The sequence below is a fragment of the Sesamum indicum genome, linkage group LG6, assembly GCF_026168435.1.
Source record: "Sesamum indicum cultivar Baizhima isolate 11 linkage group LG6, ASM2616843v1, whole genome shotgun sequence".
Taxonomy (NCBI): Eukaryota; Viridiplantae; Streptophyta; class Magnoliopsida; order Lamiales; family Pedaliaceae; genus Sesamum; species Sesamum indicum.
In genome coordinates, this window is record NC_142662.1 from 22,653,610 (window position 1) to 22,675,078 (window position 21,469).

General features: G+C 35.8%; 4 protein-coding genes across 4 annotated transcripts; 2 read left to right on the top strand and 2 right to left on the bottom strand.

The window, feature by feature from the left end:
* The first annotated feature begins 203 nt into the window (after positions 1-203).
* On the top strand, positions 204-3,994 carry LOC105163969 (phosphopantothenoylcysteine decarboxylase HAL3-like). The gene is made up of 2 exons (XM_088882043.1): positions 204-2,991; positions 3,370-3,994. Exons 1-2 carry the CDS (start codon positions 2,635-2,637, stop codon positions 3,658-3,660), a joined length of 648 nt encoding a protein of 215 aa, XP_088738169.1. The 5' UTR covers positions 204-2,634; the 3' UTR covers positions 3,661-3,994.
* Positions 3,995-7,605: 3,611 nt separating this feature from the next.
* On the top strand, positions 7,606-11,078 carry LOC105163968 (putative disease resistance RPP13-like protein 2). Its single transcript, XM_088880927.1, has 2 exons — positions 7,606-10,710; positions 10,794-11,078. The coding sequence occupies exons 1-2, from the start codon at positions 7,765-7,767 to the stop codon at positions 10,824-10,826; spliced, it is 2,979 nt and encodes a 992-aa protein (XP_088737053.1). The 5' UTR covers positions 7,606-7,764; the 3' UTR covers positions 10,827-11,078.
* A 938-nt stretch (positions 11,079-12,016) lies between these two features.
* On the bottom strand, positions 12,017-14,812 carry LOC105163796 (transmembrane protein, putative (DUF594)). Its single transcript, XM_011082265.3, has 2 exons — positions 14,564-14,812; positions 12,017-14,343 (listed from the first exon to the last, which is right to left on the bottom strand). Exons 1-2 carry the CDS (start codon positions 14,574-14,576, stop codon positions 12,269-12,271), a joined length of 2,088 nt encoding a protein of 695 aa, XP_011080567.1. The 5' UTR covers positions 14,577-14,812; the 3' UTR covers positions 12,017-12,268.
* Positions 14,813-17,124: 2,312 nt separating this feature from the next.
* Positions 17,125-19,790, bottom strand: LOC105163795 (phosphopantothenoylcysteine decarboxylase-like). Its single transcript, XM_011082264.3, has 3 exons — positions 19,592-19,790; positions 18,034-18,378; positions 17,125-17,660 (listed from the first exon to the last, which is right to left on the bottom strand). Exons 2-3 carry the CDS (start codon positions 18,373-18,375, stop codon positions 17,397-17,399), a joined length of 606 nt encoding a protein of 201 aa, XP_011080566.1. The 5' UTR covers positions 18,376-18,378; positions 19,592-19,790; the 3' UTR covers positions 17,125-17,396.
* Between the last annotated feature and the right edge of the window lie 1,679 nt (positions 19,791-21,469).

Sequence of the window (21,469 nt, forward strand, 5' to 3'; positions counted from 1 at the left end):
CTGGTATTTAAAAAAAAAAAAAAAACAAACAAATCCATATACGTTTGTGAAAGGGAGGCTTCAGCTGAGAGCAACGACGACGTTTGTCAAACAATCCAGGTGGACGAGTAGCGGAATCACCCGCCAACGCCATAACAGAATTTGTTTTCAAATCCCATTTCCGCAGTTGTCTTTTTACTTCTTTTTTTCCTGTCGCTGGACAATAGTATGATATTCTCTCCACTTTACAAATCCTACAGAAATCAGTTCGACACCATCATCTTTTGCTACTCTCTCGTGTTATTCTGATGATAATCTGACACCAGTCCGGTGAGGTGACCTCTCGATTTCTATTCTTTATCTCTCCCCCTCCTTTGTCCTTTGACTTTCTTTCTTATCTCTTAGTTAGCCAGGCAATGACAATGAATTCTGGTAAACTCGTATATAGAAGAATTTCGTTATCTTGATCTCTCATACAATTTCACCTTTTTTTGATTTAACCTTTCCTTCGCCCGATTCTCTCCCTCGTCCTAACGGTTCCTCATCTCTCTTCCGCCCCAGAGTCTATCACAAAGGAAGCAAGAAAGAGAGACCAGAAAGACGATTTTTTTTTTTTTTGGTAATATTTGCGCGATTTGTTTAATATTAGCAGTAAAATAGCACTATCTCGTTCGTGTCGGAAATTGATTCATTGATGTTATCTTTAACTTTCCTAGTTTTTTTTGGTCCAGTTCATGGATATGATTTGATTTATTCTACTATGCCGCTGCAACGTTTTTGGATCAAATACATCGAGGCAAGGCAATGTTCATGTGTCTGTAATGTGTTTGTTCACTATGATTCGCGGAAATAGCCTCGTGTGGTTGTGTTTTCTACCAAATTTTTTTGTTGTTAAGTGTAATTCGAAAATTTTCACTTTTAAGGTGGTTAGGCGAACAATCTCGAGCTGCTATTTGATTGAATTTTTTTCCCCTATGTTAATGTCAGTTGATTGGTTTTTGCCTTTCATTCACATAGATGCTGGATTTTTCTTAGTTACTATTTTCTGTTTTTTCAGATGCAGTTGGTTTTGTATATATTACTTTGTGGTTTCCCTTCACCATTGTATTTAATTTGTTTGGTGGATCATTGAATAGCATGTTAAGATGTGTGATCGGTTTGATGATATCACATTGAATTATGTTAGTCTAACTGTATGGCCGAAATTCTTCTGTTATCTTAATTTGCATGAAATGGAGGTTTATGATTGTAAGGTTGTAATTTTTATCAATCTTCATAATCATATCCGCAGAAGTTGAGGCATTCTGAAATTCTATCACAGGTTGGGTGATGCGTCGTTTAATCAAATGAAAACTGGCAAACTTAAAGATGTTAATCAGAGTATTATGCAATTTGTTGATCACTATTATATCTCACATAAATTTCCTTAACTCAGCTAAGAGCTCTTCACAAAAATTACAGAAGTAGGCCTATTTCAATCTGGAAAACAGATAGATTTTGGAACCTAATTGCTCCAGTGGTTTGTGCTTTACTTTTTGTTTTAATTTTGGACATCAATTCTGTTTACACTTAGCAGAGAAATTGAGAGCAATAAATTGCAGAAACTTACAATGCACAAAATCTTATTCTTTTCATGATAATGTTCAATAAACTTTTAAATGTAAATAGAGCTTTTGTTTTTCTATTTCTGATTTAGCTGGAGAACATGAAAGATCTGTATGCATGGTGCTTGTGTTATATATCCTTCTCTTGATATGAAATTAAACAAGTAATTTTGGCAAGTTTCTCTAGTTTAATTGTATTAGATTGTTCAGACTTATATTTGACTTAAATGAATGCGTTAGCATTGTTTGTCTTACTGGTGGTTAAGAATGGAGTTTCTGATAATTCCAGTTGTACATTTTTAACCACCGATGGTAATTAAATGCTTTGGAGTATAAAAGTTGAATTTTAATATTACCTTGTGAAAGTTCTCATTCAGAAATTTGCACTTATTGCTTGGGAGAGGCATCATGTAATCTAACAGAAAACCATGAACTTGAAACTGTGAGTGTATTTTACAGTTCACTCACTCTATAAGAAATTTCTTTGTTGATAATATTCATAGCAGTGACCAACAAGCTGCTTCTTGATTATTGAATTAGATCTGTTTGCGTTTCAAGGTAATGATGAAAGGCTTCTAAAATCAGGTTGCTTGCATGTATCGTGCTTTACATCATTTTTAGAAGCCTAATACCATAATTAGCAGATAATTTTAAAATAAAGGATCTTCCTTATGAACTGACATCCTTTCTGAATGGACAGTTGAAGGGCCATCTACCATGTAACATCTTTTAGTTTTCTGTTTTTTTTTTTTTTTTATTGTGGCGCTTGAAGTACTGTCCAGTGACATGTTCGTCTTATCATTTCTTGTATATATATGCACTAAACTAGAGCACTTAAACCACTTGTTCGGCTAGGTCTCACCATAGTCCGACTATAAACATTTTCTAGTATGTTCATCTTATCATTTCTTGTATTTATATGCACTAAACTAGAGCAGTTAAACCACTTGTTCGGCTAGGTCTCACCATAGTCCCAACTATAAACATTTCCTAGTATCTTTTCTTTTTCATTTAGAGCGAACAATAACTTCCGATTTATTTAGATTGTTGTATGTGTTTAGGTATGGCACATCCACAACCTCCAAATCCATACAGGGAACTATCTCGAGCTAAATATGCCCTAAGAACACCTAGGATTGTGGTTGCTGCCTGTGGAACATTGGCAGCATTAAGATTTGCCGATCTCTGCTATTATTTTCATGAATGGGCAGATGTAAAGGCAGTTGCCACTAGGGCAGCGCTGCATTTCATAGACAGGTCATCACTTCCCGGAGATGTTGCTCTTTATACTGATGAGGATGACTGGTCCACTTGGAAGACATTAGGTGATAGTGTGCTGCACATCGAGCTCCGAAGATGGGCTGAAGTTGTGGTTATTGCTCCATTGTCAGCAAACACACTAGGCAAGGTAACATGTTTTACATGTGCAGTATTGTCATTGTGTTAAAAATAGGCTGCAGCTGCTATACATCCGATCATTTCGGGTATATCTATCAATTTGCAGTTAAATGACCTACTGTGTACGTGCGCATATTCTAGCAGACTTTGATGATCAGATTAATAAAAAACTTTTACGAAGGCTTTCTTGAGCTGTACCAATAAACTCCATGTGCAGGTTTTTGGATACTTGTCTATGACTCCATTTCCTTCAGCAAAAAATAATTACTTTGAAAAATTATATCATGGGCTTGATTGGAAGTTCGAGGTGAACATTTCTTTACCACAAATAGTCAAGCATCATCGATCCTTGCTAACTTTGCTCATGTTTATGCACGCCTGTTTGTAGATTGCTGGGGGATTATGTGATGACTTGCTGACTTGCTTAGTCCGGTCTTGGGACTACAGTAAACCACTCTACATGGCACCAGACATGAATCCCTTGACCTGGCAAAGCTCCTTGACTGAACGCCATGTCATGCAATTGGAGGATATTGGGGTTTTCCTTATCCCACCAGTAACTACAAGGTTCCCTAATGGAGATAACGGAACTGGTGCAATGGAAGAACCAACTGGCATCAACTTGACCGTGAAAGAATTCCTAAGATCGCAGGGACAATTGAGGCGGAGCAGCGGATAGTGATCACACTATTGCTAGGGAGACGACTAACTGAGGAAGCATTTCATCCAAGGCAAGTTCTGTCACCTGTCTAGGTTACTAACAACATCTTGTGTTTGTAGATATTGTTTTCCGCCTAGAGCTGCTCAATGCGCACTTAATCTTACTTTTGAATGTTGATAGAAATTACTACACTATCAAACTAGAGGCAGAGTTGCTTCATATAAATCTACTGCAGACTATAGCATGAGAACTGCAGAACTACTCACTCCACCACCAAGTTGGTGAAAACTTCTCTAAATGATATGGACATGCAGAAACATTACTTGCTGTCTTGATATATCTGGATATTACAGTTTGGCTCCAGAGTGCAATTATTAGTTCTCAATGTATTTTCCTCACTCCCTTCTTTTAGAGATTTGTATCTCTTGAGCATGTCCAATAAGATTGCCTTTGCTCCAGAATATATTGGGAAAATCATAACATCATAAGAATGTGAGCTTTAAGCAAGTAGTTCGAAGAATAAGGTGATAGGCCAGATAGCATTGAGGCAACTGTAGAATTAAGTGAGTTTAGGAAGTTCAAAACAAGTAAAGGAAAAGGCAACCCACAGAATTCATATGGTCAACCAATTTACATTATTTTGAGATTCAAGAAGGTAATGTTTGAATTGTATAAGGAATGAAACTTAGTTTAATTTATAGATGGATGTGATGAAATTAATGTAATCTTTAGCACATGCTTATATTCAATCCTCAAACGTTCTAATATGAAACTTGATTTTGACAAAAGATGAGAGGATTCTCTAACTAATTTGAGATTTATGACTTATTGCGCTAAATTATTATAAATTTTCGAGTAAGGTAAAGCTCAGAGCAACAAATAATACGGTTAAAACTCTATCTTACGTTAAAATTACCTTAATTGCTTTGCAAATTAATGTACTTGTGAAATGGTATCAACCAGAGAGAAAAGTTTAGCCATTTTCAGATATTTTGGAGAAGAAATCAAGTTGTTCATTTCATCCGTGAAAAAGAATTACAGCTCTGTTTATATACAAGAAGTCTGTAAACTAACTCTCTAACTCCCTCCACGTGTGCTAACAACTAAAAGCTAACTAAGAAAAACGTAATAGCAATTAAAGAGAAATTGTACAACTAATAAAATTGTGATTGCACTAAATGAAAACAAAAAAATAGTGACACACCTTTACATAGGCGTCTCCTTGTGCTGCTACTCTACTTTTTGATAAAAGAAATCTTACCCTAATCGCTTTGCAAATTAATATATTTCAATATAATCTCGATCTGAACTCTGTCTTAGAGTAAAATTTTATAAGTTTGTTGAAAATTTGATAGTTCATATATAAAAACAACAAATATTCTTATTTTTGTAAGAATGTATATATTTATATTTATATTTAGTGCGAGTATAACATGATATTGGTGTCAGAGCTCCAAAATTGAGGGAATGTCTGGCAAAAAACAAATCCACTGGCAATGGAAGTAGATTTTTCACAATAATTTTGGCACCCAAATTTAATTATAAAATATCGTATTGGTACCTGAACTAACAAATATTTTAAAAAATGCCCAAGTTTAACTATAGATGTTAAACTGAAATACTATTATTTTTTCTTCTTTATTGTGGCGTATATACTTTTTAAGATTCACCAAATTATGATTCTTGCTTCAATCGTTCTTAATTTTTACAGTTTGGTATTTAATTTTTATTTTTGTCAACTTACCATATCAACTTTGCGAAATTTTGTATTTTGTCATTTGTAATTATTTTTCATTTGTCGAAAAAACATCACATACAGTACAAATATGATATTCAAGGGTTGTGTGATGTGATACTTTTTTACATATGCACAACATGTGATGCTTGTCAAGAAGAAAAATCAACTAAAAAACGGTCATATATGGCAAAATACAAATTTCTAACCCCAAATTATTTTGCAAGATGAGTGGCTCAAATGAGTTTATTGAATGGACGTATCATTTCAATCATAAGATTCGTATATTTGGTTAATTAGATATGATCGGATGATAATTGGGTATCATCAATTATTATTTATATATATCATAAATTTATTATGCATCGCACGTCCTAATCAATCACTTATTATGATTTAATTTGATAAGATAAATTTATTTTTTAATTTATCATTTATAATTTTCCGATACTTTGCTCATTTTTTAAAATTTAGAGAGGTATGTAACTCAAATTTCGTGTTTATGAATTTATTGAAACAAGAAAAATATTACAAAGAATTTTTGGATTTATCAAATAACTTGTGGGTACAAGATCTTCAATATAAAACATGATCTTCAATATCAACAACTTCGAAGGTGGAACTTGACGTTTTAATCTCCTTCGATGTTGACTCGAATCTTCAATAACGTTAATTTAGGAGTCTTTTGACTTATTCCTGGATTGAACGCTATGAATTTGGAGAATTTGACTTGAATTTGAATGTTTGTTGGTAGATTTGATGCTCTGATATTCAACAAAGCTGAATTTGTCTCTTGACAACTCGTAGGTCTTTCGATTTTTTCACAAATTAAATGTTGACTTTGGATGATTTCTGCCACAAATGCCTTGATTTTGCTTTGCCATGGATTTCCTTGATTTTCGCTCGACAGAATTTGAGACTTCTTCACTATATTTGTTTTCATTTTCAAATTATCTTTCGGATGAGTCAAAACATACCCAGTGTTTGCCATCATACAAAAACACCTTATTTGAGTGTTTTTAAATATTTTAGCATAAGTACATACATATACATAAATATATATAAAAAAGATATAATTTGACATAACATTAAACATACAATACTTATATTAAATTATCTCCAAAACTATATTCAAACATATATACTACCTCTAACACATACTTATTTATATTTATTTTTCTCTTTCTATCTCCACAAAACTCAACATAAAACTCAGAGAACAAATTCAAACACTATGCTTGAATGCTATTTTGCTTTTGTTTTCGATTGTCTCTTCAATTCTGTGTATCCTTGAATTGTTAGATAACACTCCTATTTATAGTGGTAGGGTAGAAGACTTTTCCATATTTACTTGATGAGATGACCCGATTTGATTAGCCTTTCATTATTTGTTTGGCATATGTTTCCATATGGGCATGATACGATTTTATTTTCAAATTGACTTGCACTTGCTCGATTTAGATGATATGATACACTTATATGACACTTGGCGTCATTTGATTGGTTAGAAAATAATATTAACATCAATTAGTTAACTATTTATTTTAGGAATTAAATTTCCAAAATCTAAATATAAATTAATATTTATATATACTATTTTCTGCATGGCACAAATTTGATATGTCTAGAAGGTAAATTACTAAAAACAAATTCACATGCGAGTGTATTGCCATTTTCAAATAACACAGGAGAGGTAGATTGCATTATACACCTTTATATCATATCACATACTAAAAATAAAATTTCATCCTAATTTCATCTCATTTTTTTCTTACTGAGATGAAATCACAAACAAACTTGTCAAGCGTCCCTTGGGGTGAACTGACGAGTTCATTCGAATGAAAAATCATAACTTTTCAAAGATATATTTTCTAATTGGACATGTCTATTCAACGATATATTTACAATTTCTATAAATAGGTCCTCCCATTCATTTCATTTTACTTTCATCAATTAATTTCATAGCATTCTTTACCAATAAAAGTATTTTGAAAATATAGCTTTTGTACGAGAGTTTCAATATATTTTTTAGATTATTTATTTTCAAAATTTATAGTGCTACTATCTAATTATTAGTCGTGTTATATGTCTTTTTTTTAGTCAAATAACATAACTTTTAACTTGAATTCGTAATACACAAATCCTAAGTATCCCTCAATACGGTAAATCACATGTTGCTAGTAATTGGCGGGACTTGTCTACCCCCACCCCCACCCCCAGTCTTGTCTTGATTCATTTAATAATTGAGGGTGAGGCATCATCGTCCTTCTTGCCTGCTGCTTCCGTCCTCTCTTCCATGAAAATTCCACCACCCTTTCACATCATGGTTGCTGCAAGTCTATGTCCTCACTGACTGACTGCAATACTGACATTCAACAAGTGTGAAAATGGCAGTTGATGCAGTTGCCTCTGTGATACTTCAGAAACTAAGGGATTTGCTCTTAGAGGAGTCGTTTACTAACAACAGAGTGATTGGGAGTCAGCTGAAGGAGATGCAGGAGGCCCTGGAGAGCATGAGGGGCTACTTCATTGATGCTGCTGACAAGGAGACCGACTTTGGAGACATCAAGAAGTGGACTGATGACTATCTTCACCATCTGTACGATGTGGAGGATTCGATCGAGTCGTTTGCGCTTCGCATTACACGCCAGCGCAAACGCCTCGGCTTCCTCATGAACCGTGCTCTCTTCCTCAAGAAATTCACAGCTTGTAAGATGCTCAGCAGGAAGCTCGAGAAAATCCAGAGGAGAATTAAGAAGCTGGGCCATCAGACCCCCGCCGGCCTTGAAGATGCTAGCGCCAGATCGATGAGTTCCCAACTGAGCAACTTTAGCCTTGGTTGGTGGGTTGATGTGAACGATGCTGCTGAGATGTACGAAGAAGAAAATCACAGGGACGAAGAAGAAGAGGAGAATGGGTTGGATTTGAATCCATTTGGTGATGTTGATGATCCGAGAAACATCAGTTCTTCCATAGTTAGTCCCACATTGAGTCCAAGAAGAGATGCTTCACTCATTTGGGAGCGTTTGGAGCACTCGAGGCTTATGTATAACTATTCATATGATGAGGAAAAGCTATCAATTGTTGGATTTGAACGCGAGGTGCCTGAACTACTGAATAGGCTGACCAAAGAAGACGACTGTGACGATCGAATTATCACAGTTGTAGGTGAATTGGGCTCAGGCAAGACGATGTTGGCTCGTGCTGTTTATGGGAACAGAATTGTGAAGAACTGGTTCAAGGGTTCTTGTGCTTGGGTAACCATTTTTAAGGATTCTACAACCAAAGACATTCTGCTGAACTTGCTGAAGCAGGGGGAGAAATCAAAAGAACAAGATGGTAGAAACGATGAGAAGTTTCTCAAAGAGAGGCTCCTGCTGGAGTTGACAGGTCAGAGGTACTTGATTGTGCTGGATGGTGTTCAGAGTTTAGATCAATGGAAAAGTCTTGAAGATGTATTTCCAGTTGAACAAAACGGAAGTAAGATAATCATCACGACCTGCGACGACCAACTGGGACGCCTTGCTGATTCAAAGAGACAGCCGCACTCTCTCAAGAAGCTGGACTATGAAGAGAGCTGGGATCTGTTCTTGAGAAAAGTGGGGTTAAAGGAAGGTCCTGATAATTCAACTCTAAAGGACAGAATCATTGAGGTGTGTAGGGGGCTTCCACTGAATATTGTTCTTCTTGGAAGTTTGTTGTCGACTAAGAAAGGCAAAGGCATTAAGGAATGGCCTTCAATTCTTGACAACCAAGAGAACTGGTCTACGTCGGGCATCTTGATGTTCAGCTACAACGATCTTGATGCCCATTTGAAACTCTGTCTGCTCTACATGATGCTATTTCCCAAGGAATTAGACATTCCAGTCCGGAGGCTGCAACGCTTATGGCTTGCTGAGGGGTTCGTGAAGAGACCAGAGAACAATGACATATTTCAAGAAGATGTGGTGCAAGGGTACTTTGACGACCTGGTTAAGCGCAGCTTGATATCCGTTTCTAAATTGCGGTCTGATGGAAGTCCTAGAAAGTGCCGTTTGCTAGGAGTTCTCCACGACTTGTTGTTAACCAAGGCCAGGGGTATAAGCCTTTTCCATATCCATCAAGGATCAGTTTGCAACGAAGATGGTCCATTTGGCAAGCGTAGGCTCGTTGAGTATGCAGATGGCAACAACTGTTCGCTTACACCTTCTGAATATCAATGTTTACGATCTTACATATCATTTAACTTCCAGAAAAAAGATACTCCAGCAAAGGATGTAGCGAAGCAGCTTAGCCACATGATAGGTAAGGGGTTGGGATTGCTGAGGGTGCTTGATCTTGAAGGAGTGTACAAGCCTAGTTTGCCTGACAATCTGGGCAACTTGTTTCACTTGAGGTACTTGGGTCTGAGGTGGACTTTCTTGGACAAACTCCCCAAATCTGTAGGTGAATTGTCCTACCTTGAGACTTTAGACCTGAAGCACACATACATAAATGGAATCCCACCTTCCATTTGGAAACTGAAGCATCTTCGCCATCTCAGTCTCAATGAGATTCATCTTAACAAGGATATGCCCCTGCATTCAGATACTGGTTCCTTGCCTAAACTCCTGACTCTCTGGGGATTATCGGTTGATCAAGATAGCCCCATCAAGAATGGTCTAAGCAAGTTAACTGACCTTAGGGAGTTGGGCATAACGTTCCGTTTAAGCGAGTGTGATGATAAAGATAGCAATGGTTTTAGCACTACACCTCAGTTTATGCAAGATTTGGTTGATTGGATTTCCAAGCTAACAAATCTTCAATCATTGAGGCTGCGATCTAAAGATGACTCGGGCCGCCCTGCAGACCTCAGTTTGAAGCCATTCTCAGGCTTGAACAAACTTTCTCACATGAATTTGCTGGGGAGGTTGGAGAAACTTCCTGAAATAGATCATTTCCCTCCTAACATCAAGGTTCTCACATTATCAGTCTCACAACTAGACGAGGATCCCATGCCGGTCCTAGGCCAGCTCCAGAGCTTAACCGTTCTAAGGCTTTTTGCTAACTCATACCTTGGAGAGAAAATCGTCTGCCCACGTGGGACTTTCGAAGGACTTGAGGTTCTGAAACTCTGGATGCTCAAGGATTTGAAGAAATGGGAGTTGGAAGAAGGTGCAATGAAGAAACTCAAAGAGCTCAACATCAGATGTTGTTCCAAGCTGGAAAACATTCCCAGCAGGCTATTGCAGCAGGGAACCTTCAAGGATTTGATCTTAACCAACATGCCTGAAAAATTCAAACAAACTTTCGAAATGAATAATCCCCGTAAGGTGTCTATTACTGTCAAGGATTACAAATTCACTCCACTTCCTGTAAGTTCTACTCCATTACTCTCTGTTGATTCACAATTTTACTTTGTTTCCAACTTCTTATACTTTTATATTGACTACGGCAGTGGGAACAAGCTGATGGAACTCGTACCGACTAAGCAAATCGAGAAGCATAATAAGTCTACCAGAGCCCGATAGTAACAGCTATAGCATCTTTCCGTTTTTATATAATGTCTTCCTTGATCAGTGTTTCCTGTAATTGTAGCCTCCAGAGAATAGATTGTTGGAATTTTTCAATCTGTTTTTCATATTAGGCGCACTTTTTACCTCCATTGGTTTACATAAAGGCTACTTTGAGTACTGCATCAATCATTTGTGTGTGAATAAAGCTGCAGCATCCTTTTGTGTAATTTCTTTTGCTTCTATTTGATTGTGGAAGTGGCGTCCACTAGAGGAATATCTTCTTGGTGCAAATTCATCTTATTCCATACATCCAGCATCTGAATGCTAACAGCAGAAAAAATCAAAAGTAGGAGCCAAGAAGGCAATTATTAACCTGTTATCAATAAAAATGTCGTACGTTTTTGGACTTCAGTAGCTCGACCAAAAAGAGAAAACATAAATATCATTTCATTTACTATAATGAGATTCGCCTACCATACTGACATGTAAGATTTCATAAAATGGACGTAAGCTTCTCATTCATATAAAATTCTCTTCAAAAAATCTCGATATTGTCTCTTATTGGGTGCAGTCATACAAGCACTAGTGTACTATATCCCATTAGAACTCTGAAGTTGAGTGTGTTTGGTTCGAGAAGGGCCGTAGGATGGAGGATGGGTGACCCCTTTGGAAGTCCTCATGTTACAGCGCTTCAGAATCCACAAGAAAAGAAAACAACTCTTACTCCTATTCGTAATTAATTTATGTGGCTTCTGTTCCCTTTCTGATTAAGTCAAAATGGAAAATGCAGCATATATTGATAAAAAATTTTGACCCTACTATTTCCTTCATTACAAACCATTAGTACTAAAAGAATTTTAGTTTCTTTATGCAAGAAATTTCATTGGCTGAAAGTTCTTTTCTCCACAGCTAGCACAATAATTGCAAATAACTCAAAGACTAATTAGAGACAATGACAGATATTAACTGAAAACTATAAAAAATGCCACTTCATGTAGGAAAAGTACTAAAAGAATTTTAATTTCTTTATGCAAGAAATTTCATTGGCTGAAAGTTCTTTTCTCCACAGCTAGCACAATAATTGCAAATAACTCAAAGACTAATTAGAGACAATGACAGATATTAACTGAAAACTATAAAAGAATGCCACTTCATGTAGGAAAAGTCAGAAAAATGAGACCATACCTACCGCTGGAAATATTAGAGCCAAATCTTATTCCACTGTGAATATGGAGATTTTGTTTACACAATGGAAGGAAGAGAGAATTTCTTGAGAACAGCACCATTTACAACATTGCAACTCTCCTCTAGCATGGAAATTTAGGAATACAAATTATTACTACATGGTAAAAAGATTGAAGTGATTTTCATGATCAAAATTTGAAGTTTCTATGTCCCAAGAAAAAGTTATGCGAAGCTATTTGACTATAAGCTTTGCTCTAGCATGACCTTGAGATATCTGGAACTGCTCTGTGATGCCTAAGTGTGCCATGAGAAGCCAAACGTGGGTGAGGAGCTCTCCACCCTTTCGAAGCTGACGAGCATGGTGTCTCCATCCACAATGACTGGCGGCGTGTGCTAACATCTCCACCCAGAGTTTACTTATAATTTCCCATCTGTCTTCCTTTCTTGCTAGCAAAAACTTGGCCATCCTACAAGCATCAAACAACACAGATTTGCTCCTGTCACCCTTCACTTTAGTTGGTGGGACTTCAGTGTTCACCTGGAGCAACTTCTTGCATGCTGTGGTTTTGCAAGATCTCACGTTCCTTTCTTCAAGAAACTCTTTGGCTTCAGCACATGTATCCCGGAACCTGATCATCCCAATCCCAATTGGCAGCATAAATGGGCACGCTATGAGAAGATACAACATGTAGTCTGATATGTGCTTGCTGTGGTCTGACATTTGCTTCCTTTCAGTGCAATTGGGTTCTTCATCATCACCCCATTCCTTGGAATAACAAATATCTGTAGCAATGTGCCAGAGAAGTATTCTCTGGTCAAACTCTACCTCTTGAGTCCAATCAAGATGGAGATTACCATAGTTTTCCAGAGTAAAACTTCCTCTCCGGTTCCACAAAGCTGTGGGATCGAGCTTATTGATTCTAGCCAATTCAGTGAAAATAAGATCTTTCAGCGCCGGAGATACATCAACCAAGGTCTTATACCAGTGCTTTTCTAGGTAATTATCTATCCAGGATAGCTTTCGGATTTTCCAAAGAAAATTTTGATGTCTTAAACGTACTGCAGATTTGCCCCTAACACAAAGATCCAGCAAACTGTGTTGAGCCATTTTTTTGGACCACCTCCTTTTATTAGACCGTTGAAACCACTGAATGATCAATGATGAATAAGTTGCCCTATGGCGTCTGCTCAGCCAATTATGAGTCCAATCTGAGTTTATTAAAACCCAAACAGCATATATTTCGAGGAAAATAGCTACTCCCAGCAACATGAATGTAATCATCAAGTCACACTTCATGTACGCTTTCTTCTCAACAAGGAAAACAAAAGCCAAAAAGGCAATCAATGTTGCAGAGAAAGTGGTCGTTCGGAAGACAATCCCCCTAGCTTTATGCATGACAGGTGCTTTTGTGTAAAGCTCATCAAACATGAATCCAAGTTCGACTTCAACAACATCAAAAGCTTCTTCTGGTGAGAGATTCTGGAAGTACTGCTGGCTGCTGTCTCGATCTTGAAAACTTAAGATTGCATCAGCAAAGAGGCACTTGAATTTCAAAAACAGCTCATATGCTTCAGGTATTAGTTTCCCATTATCATTAGGAAAAGAAGGCTGAGCTGGAACTGGGATTTCTATAACCTCAGCTGCTTCAACATAAAAGCCCTCAGCCTTCTTCAAAGTGAATTCTTCCATGAACTTGGCATAATTTGGACCTGGATCAGGCTCCGTTACCATAGAGTCCCTAAAATTCTCACTGTTAGATGCAAAAAGCGCAAGCAAACGCTCTCCATACTTGATTAGACCGGCTACAAAAATGAATATGCTCAGCTTAGGAAGCAAAGAAGAACCTGGCAAAGCAACAAGCAAAATATAGAAAGCAAGTCCAGTTTGAATCACCAAGGCCACCAAATGCCTTAGCCAAAGTTCATTATCTTCAAGAGAATACGCTGTGATGGTATCAGGGCCACCCAAGTGCAGCAGAAAGAATTGAGCCCAGAACCACATCAATTGATCCAAAGGGTTATCAACATTTCTCCCTTTGTGGCAATCATCCAGAGTGCTTTTTGCAATGATGCCAAGAGAAACGATTGCGACCCAATCCGCCAACAAGTAAGCACAAAAAAGTGTGATTCTGATCCAAATTTTGCATATATACTTCCTCCGGTTGCCCAATGTGCTGAGTAAAATCTGTAATGTCAGGCTTAAGAGAATTAGTACCTTTAATTCCCATTCGTTCAAGAATTGGATAAACCACCCTGGAATAACTTGTACAAGCCTCCTCCTCTCCGCAAGAATCAAAGCGCTAGCCACTAGCCATTCAACCCAAGATATAAAAGCAAGGTCAGATCATTTTTTTACCCATATTTCACAGCCCAGAAAGAACAAAACAGTTATGCTTCAAGAAACCAAATTAACTAACAAAATCAGTTCAAGTAGACTCATAATGCAAGAACCAAACACTGGCAACTTGCATTGGCTACACCTTGTCTTTCAGTAAAAGAGATGAATGAACAAGAATGGTGATTTTACCTGTTGAAAGCATCCTGATGGTCAGAACTGTGAAGAGAAGCAGTCTGCCCACAGTGATGGCCTTCAGGAGCTGGAGAAACTAACCAGAAAAGCTAGCGCGAAATACTAATAAATGGTAGTTGCAGTAAGAATAAAATACATTGACCTTGACTCCAATTGTCTGGATTCAAGAAACTGTTCACTAAAGAGAGAAAGAATGAGGAAAAAATTGGTGGTGAGACTGAGGAACAAGTGTGCGGCGCTGCCCACATGACTGCTATTCCCATTCAAATAAGGAGGCAGTACATACAAGTCTAAATTTTATCAATAATTCTCTGCAGATTCTCACCACTTATATCCCACGCCTACTCAAAACTTTTATCCAAATTCAATCAAATTAATTAGAATGCAAATATGATATATTTATCATATAATTAATCATATTTTTTATATTATATATCAATTATATAATAAATATATTACACTGCTGTATAATTTATTGAGGCCCGTCAAACTCAATTTCGAATTAAATTTTCTAGGTACAAAGTAACTTAGTTTTAGACTATTGGCAATACGGGTGCACCCATGCATGTACAAAAAGTTTTATTTGAAAGCAAGAATTATCACTTATTAGCTATAAATAAAATAAAAAAAAATAGGTTGATAATTTTGGTACATATTAAAACGTATCACGTGTTTTGCACTTATAGTATTATACAGTTGAAGATAAATATATTACTTATTAGCTATAATAAAAGCATTAAGTGCATAATTTACCATTGAAACATTAGTATATAAAATTATATTTCAAAACACTTGGTAATAATTGATTAAGTTGACGAGGGAAGTTATGTTGTAATTTTTTCGGAAGGTTTTTATACCTTTTCAAATAATAATAGAATATTTATAATTACGACGTTTTTGGAGTAAAATTGATACCTAAATTTTGTTATAAGTGTCATATTATTACTTAGATTAATGCATGTTGGCCTTGTTGGGTGGGATGAAAAACTAAATGATAATTAATCTCATCACTTGGGTTTGATGTATTGTGTTGTGTTGTTTAATATTTCATGTGATAATATTATCTAACATTTGATTGAAAAGATTGCAAAATATAATTAAATGTAAAAAGATCGTTAACAATATTCTTTTTCTAACTTATTTTCATTTTAAGTTTGTGAATAATTACAAAAGATTAAAAAATCTCTTAATTTTTAAAATAAAAATTCTTATGGCGTATTTGTTTTTTCTTGCCAATATTTCATACAAGACAGAAGTTCAAAATAGACATTCAATAAAGACGGAGAAAATGTTTAATTTTTTTAAAAAAAGTTATAAAAATATGACCAAAATTTTACTTTTTAAAATTTAATAACTAAATCAAAATTTAAATATATATCAGAAGCCCCCCCAAAAAAATAAAGTAATTTTTCTATTAATTTATTATAAAAGGAGTGAGAAGTAGACATCGAAGAAAGTGGGAAGATATTTAAGTAATAAATTTTTTTAATCCTATTTTCAGTAGTCGTTGGGACAATATATCCAACTTAAAAGATAGAAAAAGACAAGTTTGATATTAATATCAAACCTAGTATTATCAAAAAAATATATAATTATTTATAATAAATAATTTTATCATGCACAATCACACGAATCAAATCAACGTTAATAATATTCGATTTTAACTGTAAATGTCAAAGGTGAAGCTTATTAATGAGTATTTCTAATTTTCTTATTTGCTAGGGGACATTTACTCATTAAACTCCACCGAGTTTTATTTTCTGCTCCAACCTTTCATAAATCTAAAACTTAAATTTTAAGTTTTATATCAAATTCTTGTAATCAACACGATAATATCATTAATAATTCAGAAAACATGGAAATTTTCATTTTGCTCACTTATTTTTTCCTTCTTTGGTTATTCCAATAAAGAAAATATTGTCATAACATAACCATAAAAACTACATTGCAAAAACAGACAAAAAATTTACAATTTTTTGGTCCGTTTTCCTTTCCAATTTTTGTTTGGAGTTTTTATTTAATTGATTAGCTCCAATTAAATAAAATACTAGTGATGTATAATAGAATGCGAAAAATGCTTGAAGGCAATCTTCGTCCTCTATCATTTGTATTTAATATTTTAGTCTTTTATTTTTTTTAGGTGACAAATAAGTTCTATAATTTTTTAAATTTTTCCCCATTTCGATATTTCAATAACTGCAGTTGCAAATGTTACTAGAAAAAAAGAGAGAATGTCCAACGCTCAGGATTCTTGAATTTGGGGCTTTTATTTCATTAGTCAATTTAATGGACCAAAATCACGAAAAATTACAAGTTAAAAAACCTATTTGTTGTCCTAAAAATAAAGGAGTAAAACATTAAAATGCAAAAAATATAGGACCAAAAATTTGCTTCCATGCTGACAGAAGTTGATCAATGGGAACAAAAACCCCAAACTAAAAAATGTATGTGCAGAGCTCATGCTTTTCTCCTGTGACCAAAGGACCAAATTTCATGAAAAGTTATTCAACCTATTTACTATCCTAAAAAGATAAAGAATTAAAACTTCAAACGCAAAAGAAAAGGATGAAAATTGCATTTAAGGCATGCAAGAAAATACACCCACTATGGCGAGTAGAACAACGATATATGCCTTCTAAAAAAAAAAAACTATAAAGCTACCTCAATCCTACGTGAAAAGAACTGCAGATTTACAGTGTTGAGATCCCCACGATTTTCTACAGTTTATTCTATTACTGTGCAACATCTATATGAGCAAGGAACATGCAAACTCACTAAGGCTTATTTTTACAGTAAGGAGTTTGATACTGAAAACCAATGAATATGGATGTCAGCCAACATGACTTCTTACAGTTGTGTAGATAACAGGTATATCTGGCATTACACCATTTCCATAATTTCTGCTGGTTTTACCGTCGGGCACTGGTGGAATAAAGGAAATTCCAAGATCATCATCAATTACCTTGAGATGGCGTTGTGTGAAGAGATTTCCCCACATGTACTTGTTCATGGATGGTGCCACAAATATTGGCTTGCTATAGTCCCATGCGCGCACAATGGAAGTCAGCAAGTTATCGCTCAATCCCCCAGCAATCTACGTAAGACGGTTTGAAACATGAAAACACAAAAGGATCAAGCAATGTCTAACTAGTTGCTGTTACAGTTTTTATGCACCTTTCAGTCTCATGATGAAAACATGCCTAACAGTTGTTTGATGCCAATTAATGAAAAATCTCTTGTCCATGGACACCAGGACATGACTTTTCGTGGTCGAATGTGCTAAAATATGTAAATGCATATGCAGCTTGCTATATGGTTATTTACGCGTGAAAAGAGTTGGTTTAGGCAAATTCATCCAAAATCTACCATATGATCATCTCAGTCTTAGCAGTCAAGATATAAGATATTATAGGAATGCAATTCTTACCAAGTTAATTTAGAGGAACAAATCCATAAAGTTTGCTTACCTTGGCAAGTGTGTTTGCTGACAAAGGAGCAATGACCATTATATCAGCCCATCTACGAAGCTCAATATGCAGCACTCTGTCACCTTCTTTCTTCCAGTTGGACCAGTCATCATCATCAGTAAAAAGTGCGACATTGTTGGGAAATGATGCTATGTCTATGAAGTGCAATGCTGTCCTAGTGGCAACTGCAATTACTTCTGCAAATTCACAAAACTGACGGCAAATAAGCGAGAATTTCACTGCAGGGACACTTCCAGTGGCAGCAAGCAGAATCCGGGGTTTTCTTGAATAATTTCTAGTATGAACTTGAGCATCTTCTTTTGCAGGTTCTGGATGAGCCATAACCTATGGAATACACATAATGATGATGAGATACTTCAAGATTAAACTGATGCAAATATAGAAGGAAATTACAGTTACAAAACTTTATCGACAGTATAAATGGCTCAGAGATCTTGGTATGACCTGTGACAAATAGCTTTTTTAGTTGTTCGAAATGTGGTGCATCTGAGGAGAGGAAAAGACAGAAATGTACCCCGGTGGAACTAAAAATAAAAGGAAAAGAAAAGAAAAAATCTTGATTTTCTTATTCCAGGTTACGGCTCCAATAGCCTGTAGGAAGGATGTGTCAAGTGGAGAACAGTAAGACAATGAGAATTAACATTCAGAACCGCAGCAAGCATGAGGCAGGCAAGAATGTGGTTTTCTAAGCTCTTCATGTTGTTTTTCAGTTGAAATGGATCTAATTGAGTAATTTACTCAAACATCTTTTTGTCAACTGCTAGGAATTTTGAAAACAACAAAATTTCTGAAATATTAATCAACAAAATTACACGTAGAGAAAGAAAATTTCACTGAATTTAGACTTTAGGTTTCCACCAATGATTTGTTCCCAAGCAATCAGTACACATTTCATAGTGATATGTTTTATGAGATAGTATTAAAATTTAAGACTCATATTTCACTTTAACTTGGTAGATTGTTAAATTTAACATTGATCACAAGCTACAGCCTCTAGTAAAAGTAAGCCACAACAATAACCAATTCAGTCAATTCTAACAGATCTGGTTCATATTAACTGCGACTTCAGACGGATTCCACATGAACAAATTCGCCAACAAGGAAAATAACGGAAGAAGAACGCAGATTACCAGCCGCATCTACCGAAAAACGAAGATATTGATTAAACAAATTATAAAATCAAAATAAATAAATAAACGCAGAAATCGAAATTCCTATAAGCATCGCAGAAAATCAAATTCTTCTTAGCATAGAAAACAAATTAACTCAACAAAGTGAACAAGAAATCAATGACGACAGCTCAGATAATCGTATCACGCCAACAGAAACAAAAAAAAAAAAAAATGGCACAAACTTACACAGACAGAGCAAATAAATTTGGAGAAAATCGAGCAATTACGCCATAAAACCTAGAGATATCACCAAACTTAGAGCCTATCGCCGACATGTAACCACACCAAAAAATAAAAAACAAAAAAAATGCATCTTCTGCGTGCGTGTGCGCATGTGCCGTTGTAGTTATGCGCACTGGACATACCTTGAGACAATCCGAAGCGAACCAGTAGAGAGAGTATAGACTGAGAGCTCAGGTGTTAAGTGGTGCTATGGCGCAGAGGACCTTCGCGAAAGAGAAGGAAAAAAGGCGCCAAAAGTCTTTTAAAAGCCCCGATGAAAGTGCGGTCCGCTGTTAGATAGTCACGGGATTGGACAAGACACGGCTTGAATCAGTTTAGGTAAAACTATCCAACCCGATTTATGCAGTCTATTAAATCTAAAATTGAACCCAATGATTTAAATGCAGTGCTATTCGAGTTAGATTGATTGATTGCAACGATCTACCCATTTTGTTTAACATCCTACATACTTTTGTAAACATAATAAATAATTGCCGCATATCTATTTTTTTAAAAATAAGAAATATACGCACTTGTTATATTTTCAATATAAAATACGAAACGTAGCATGAATTTAGTCTGACTGTAATTACATAAAAATTAAGTTATAATTAGGGGTGGATTTAAAGAGAATAGAAAAATTATAGGGATAGTTACCTCTTCTCTCTGAAGCTTAGTGTAATTATACGTAAATTTTATGTGGTTTGAAAATTTACATTTAGTATCCTTAAAGTTTGTTTTTATCTAACAAATGGGTCCCTTTGTTGGAAAAAAATTACTGAATTTTCTGATATTAACAAAAAAAAAAGTAAATTAAAATTGATATTTGCCCTTGATTGACTTACTAATGACTTATTGCAAGTCAAACAATTTTTGTCGACTAAATTACCTTTATAACGGTGAAAATATACGCCCTCACATGTATTAATATGCGAAGACGTATGAGAGTAATTTGGTCATAGAAAGATAATATCATATATGTACTCTTTATATTTAAAAAATTAAGTACAATATAATAACTGTTATTTATCATATGCAAAAAAAGTTAATGTAAAAGCTTAAATTTTGATCATACGTTATAATAACTACTATTTATCAAATGTCCAATCTTATAATTTTATTCCATGATACAAATTAAAAGGAAAAGACTTGCACATAATGGACCTCATCCATCCTTCTCAAAAAACAAATGAGCTTGACTAAAACAATTAAAGTATAATATGCTTGCAGTTGATATCCTCCAACGACTAGGAAACTGCCCTAGACACTGTCCATAACCAACCCACTATTGGCAATCGCCAAGACCTGCAGGTCATGTGTGCGCTACCGTAAGACTATCCGTGCGCATCATTAGCTATCCTGTAGGGGAATCCTGCACATTGCATGTCGTGTGCATGATCTGTTAGTCTGTAGAGAGATGTGACACAAGGGTGCTACCTGTGGGCACTAGCTTGCCTGCCAACTGTTTCAACACATAGGCACCCCGGCTTGCTCATGCGTGCAAATACTTGTGCATCTACTAACTCTCCACAAAGTCCTGCATGCTGTCGAGACCCAATTCCGCAATGCCACAATATGCCAATATTGACTACCAACACCTAGGCCTGCACGTCCACCCGTCGTGCAGCCTGTCACGCACTGTCACCCAATGTTTCTCAATCGACCAACTTTGTACCATGTGTAACCCATCAGTTCGGTGTCATGGCTCGAACGCTTTTGCCAGCAATATGCCAGAACCTACATGTGGTCGTTGTGGCCTTTACACTTTTGAGCCCATTAGTTACAAAGTATTAAATTTGATCCCATAACTTTTAAAAAATAGCATTGTTGGTCCTATGCACTTAACTGTCACGTGGTATTTTTCATTAAACATCTACCGAGAATGTGACATGACCAAAAGTGTTTACAGTTACGAGATAAAAAATGAAGAGGCCTTAAGTTACTCGACGAAAAATGTTATTTCTCCCGAACACTCCCTATTTTTTTATAAAACTGTAGACACACCATCTGAGGGGGTATTT

Coding starts and splice junctions, on each gene's coding strand:
- LOC105163969 (XM_088882043.1), top strand. CDS start 2,635: ATGTGTTTAGGTATGGCACATCCACAACCTCCAAATCCATACAGGGAA. Junction 2,992..3,369: donor CAGCAAACACACTAGGCAAG/GTAACATGTTTT, acceptor GCCTGTTTGTAG/ATTGCTGGGGGATTATGTGA.
- LOC105163968 (XM_088880927.1), top strand. CDS start 7,765: ATGGCAGTTGATGCAGTTGCCTCTGTGATACTTCAGAAACTAAGGGAT. Junction 10,711..10,793: donor ACAAATTCACTCCACTTCCT/GTAAGTTCTACT, acceptor TGACTACGGCAG/TGGGAACAAGCTGATGGAAC.
- LOC105163795 (XM_011082264.3), bottom strand. CDS start 18,375: ATGGCTCATCCAGAACCTGCAAAAGAAGATGCTCAAGTTCATACTAGA. Junction 17,661..18,033: donor CAGCAAACACACTTGCCAAG/GTAAGCAAACTT, acceptor CGTCTTACGTAG/ATTGCTGGGGGATTGAGCGA.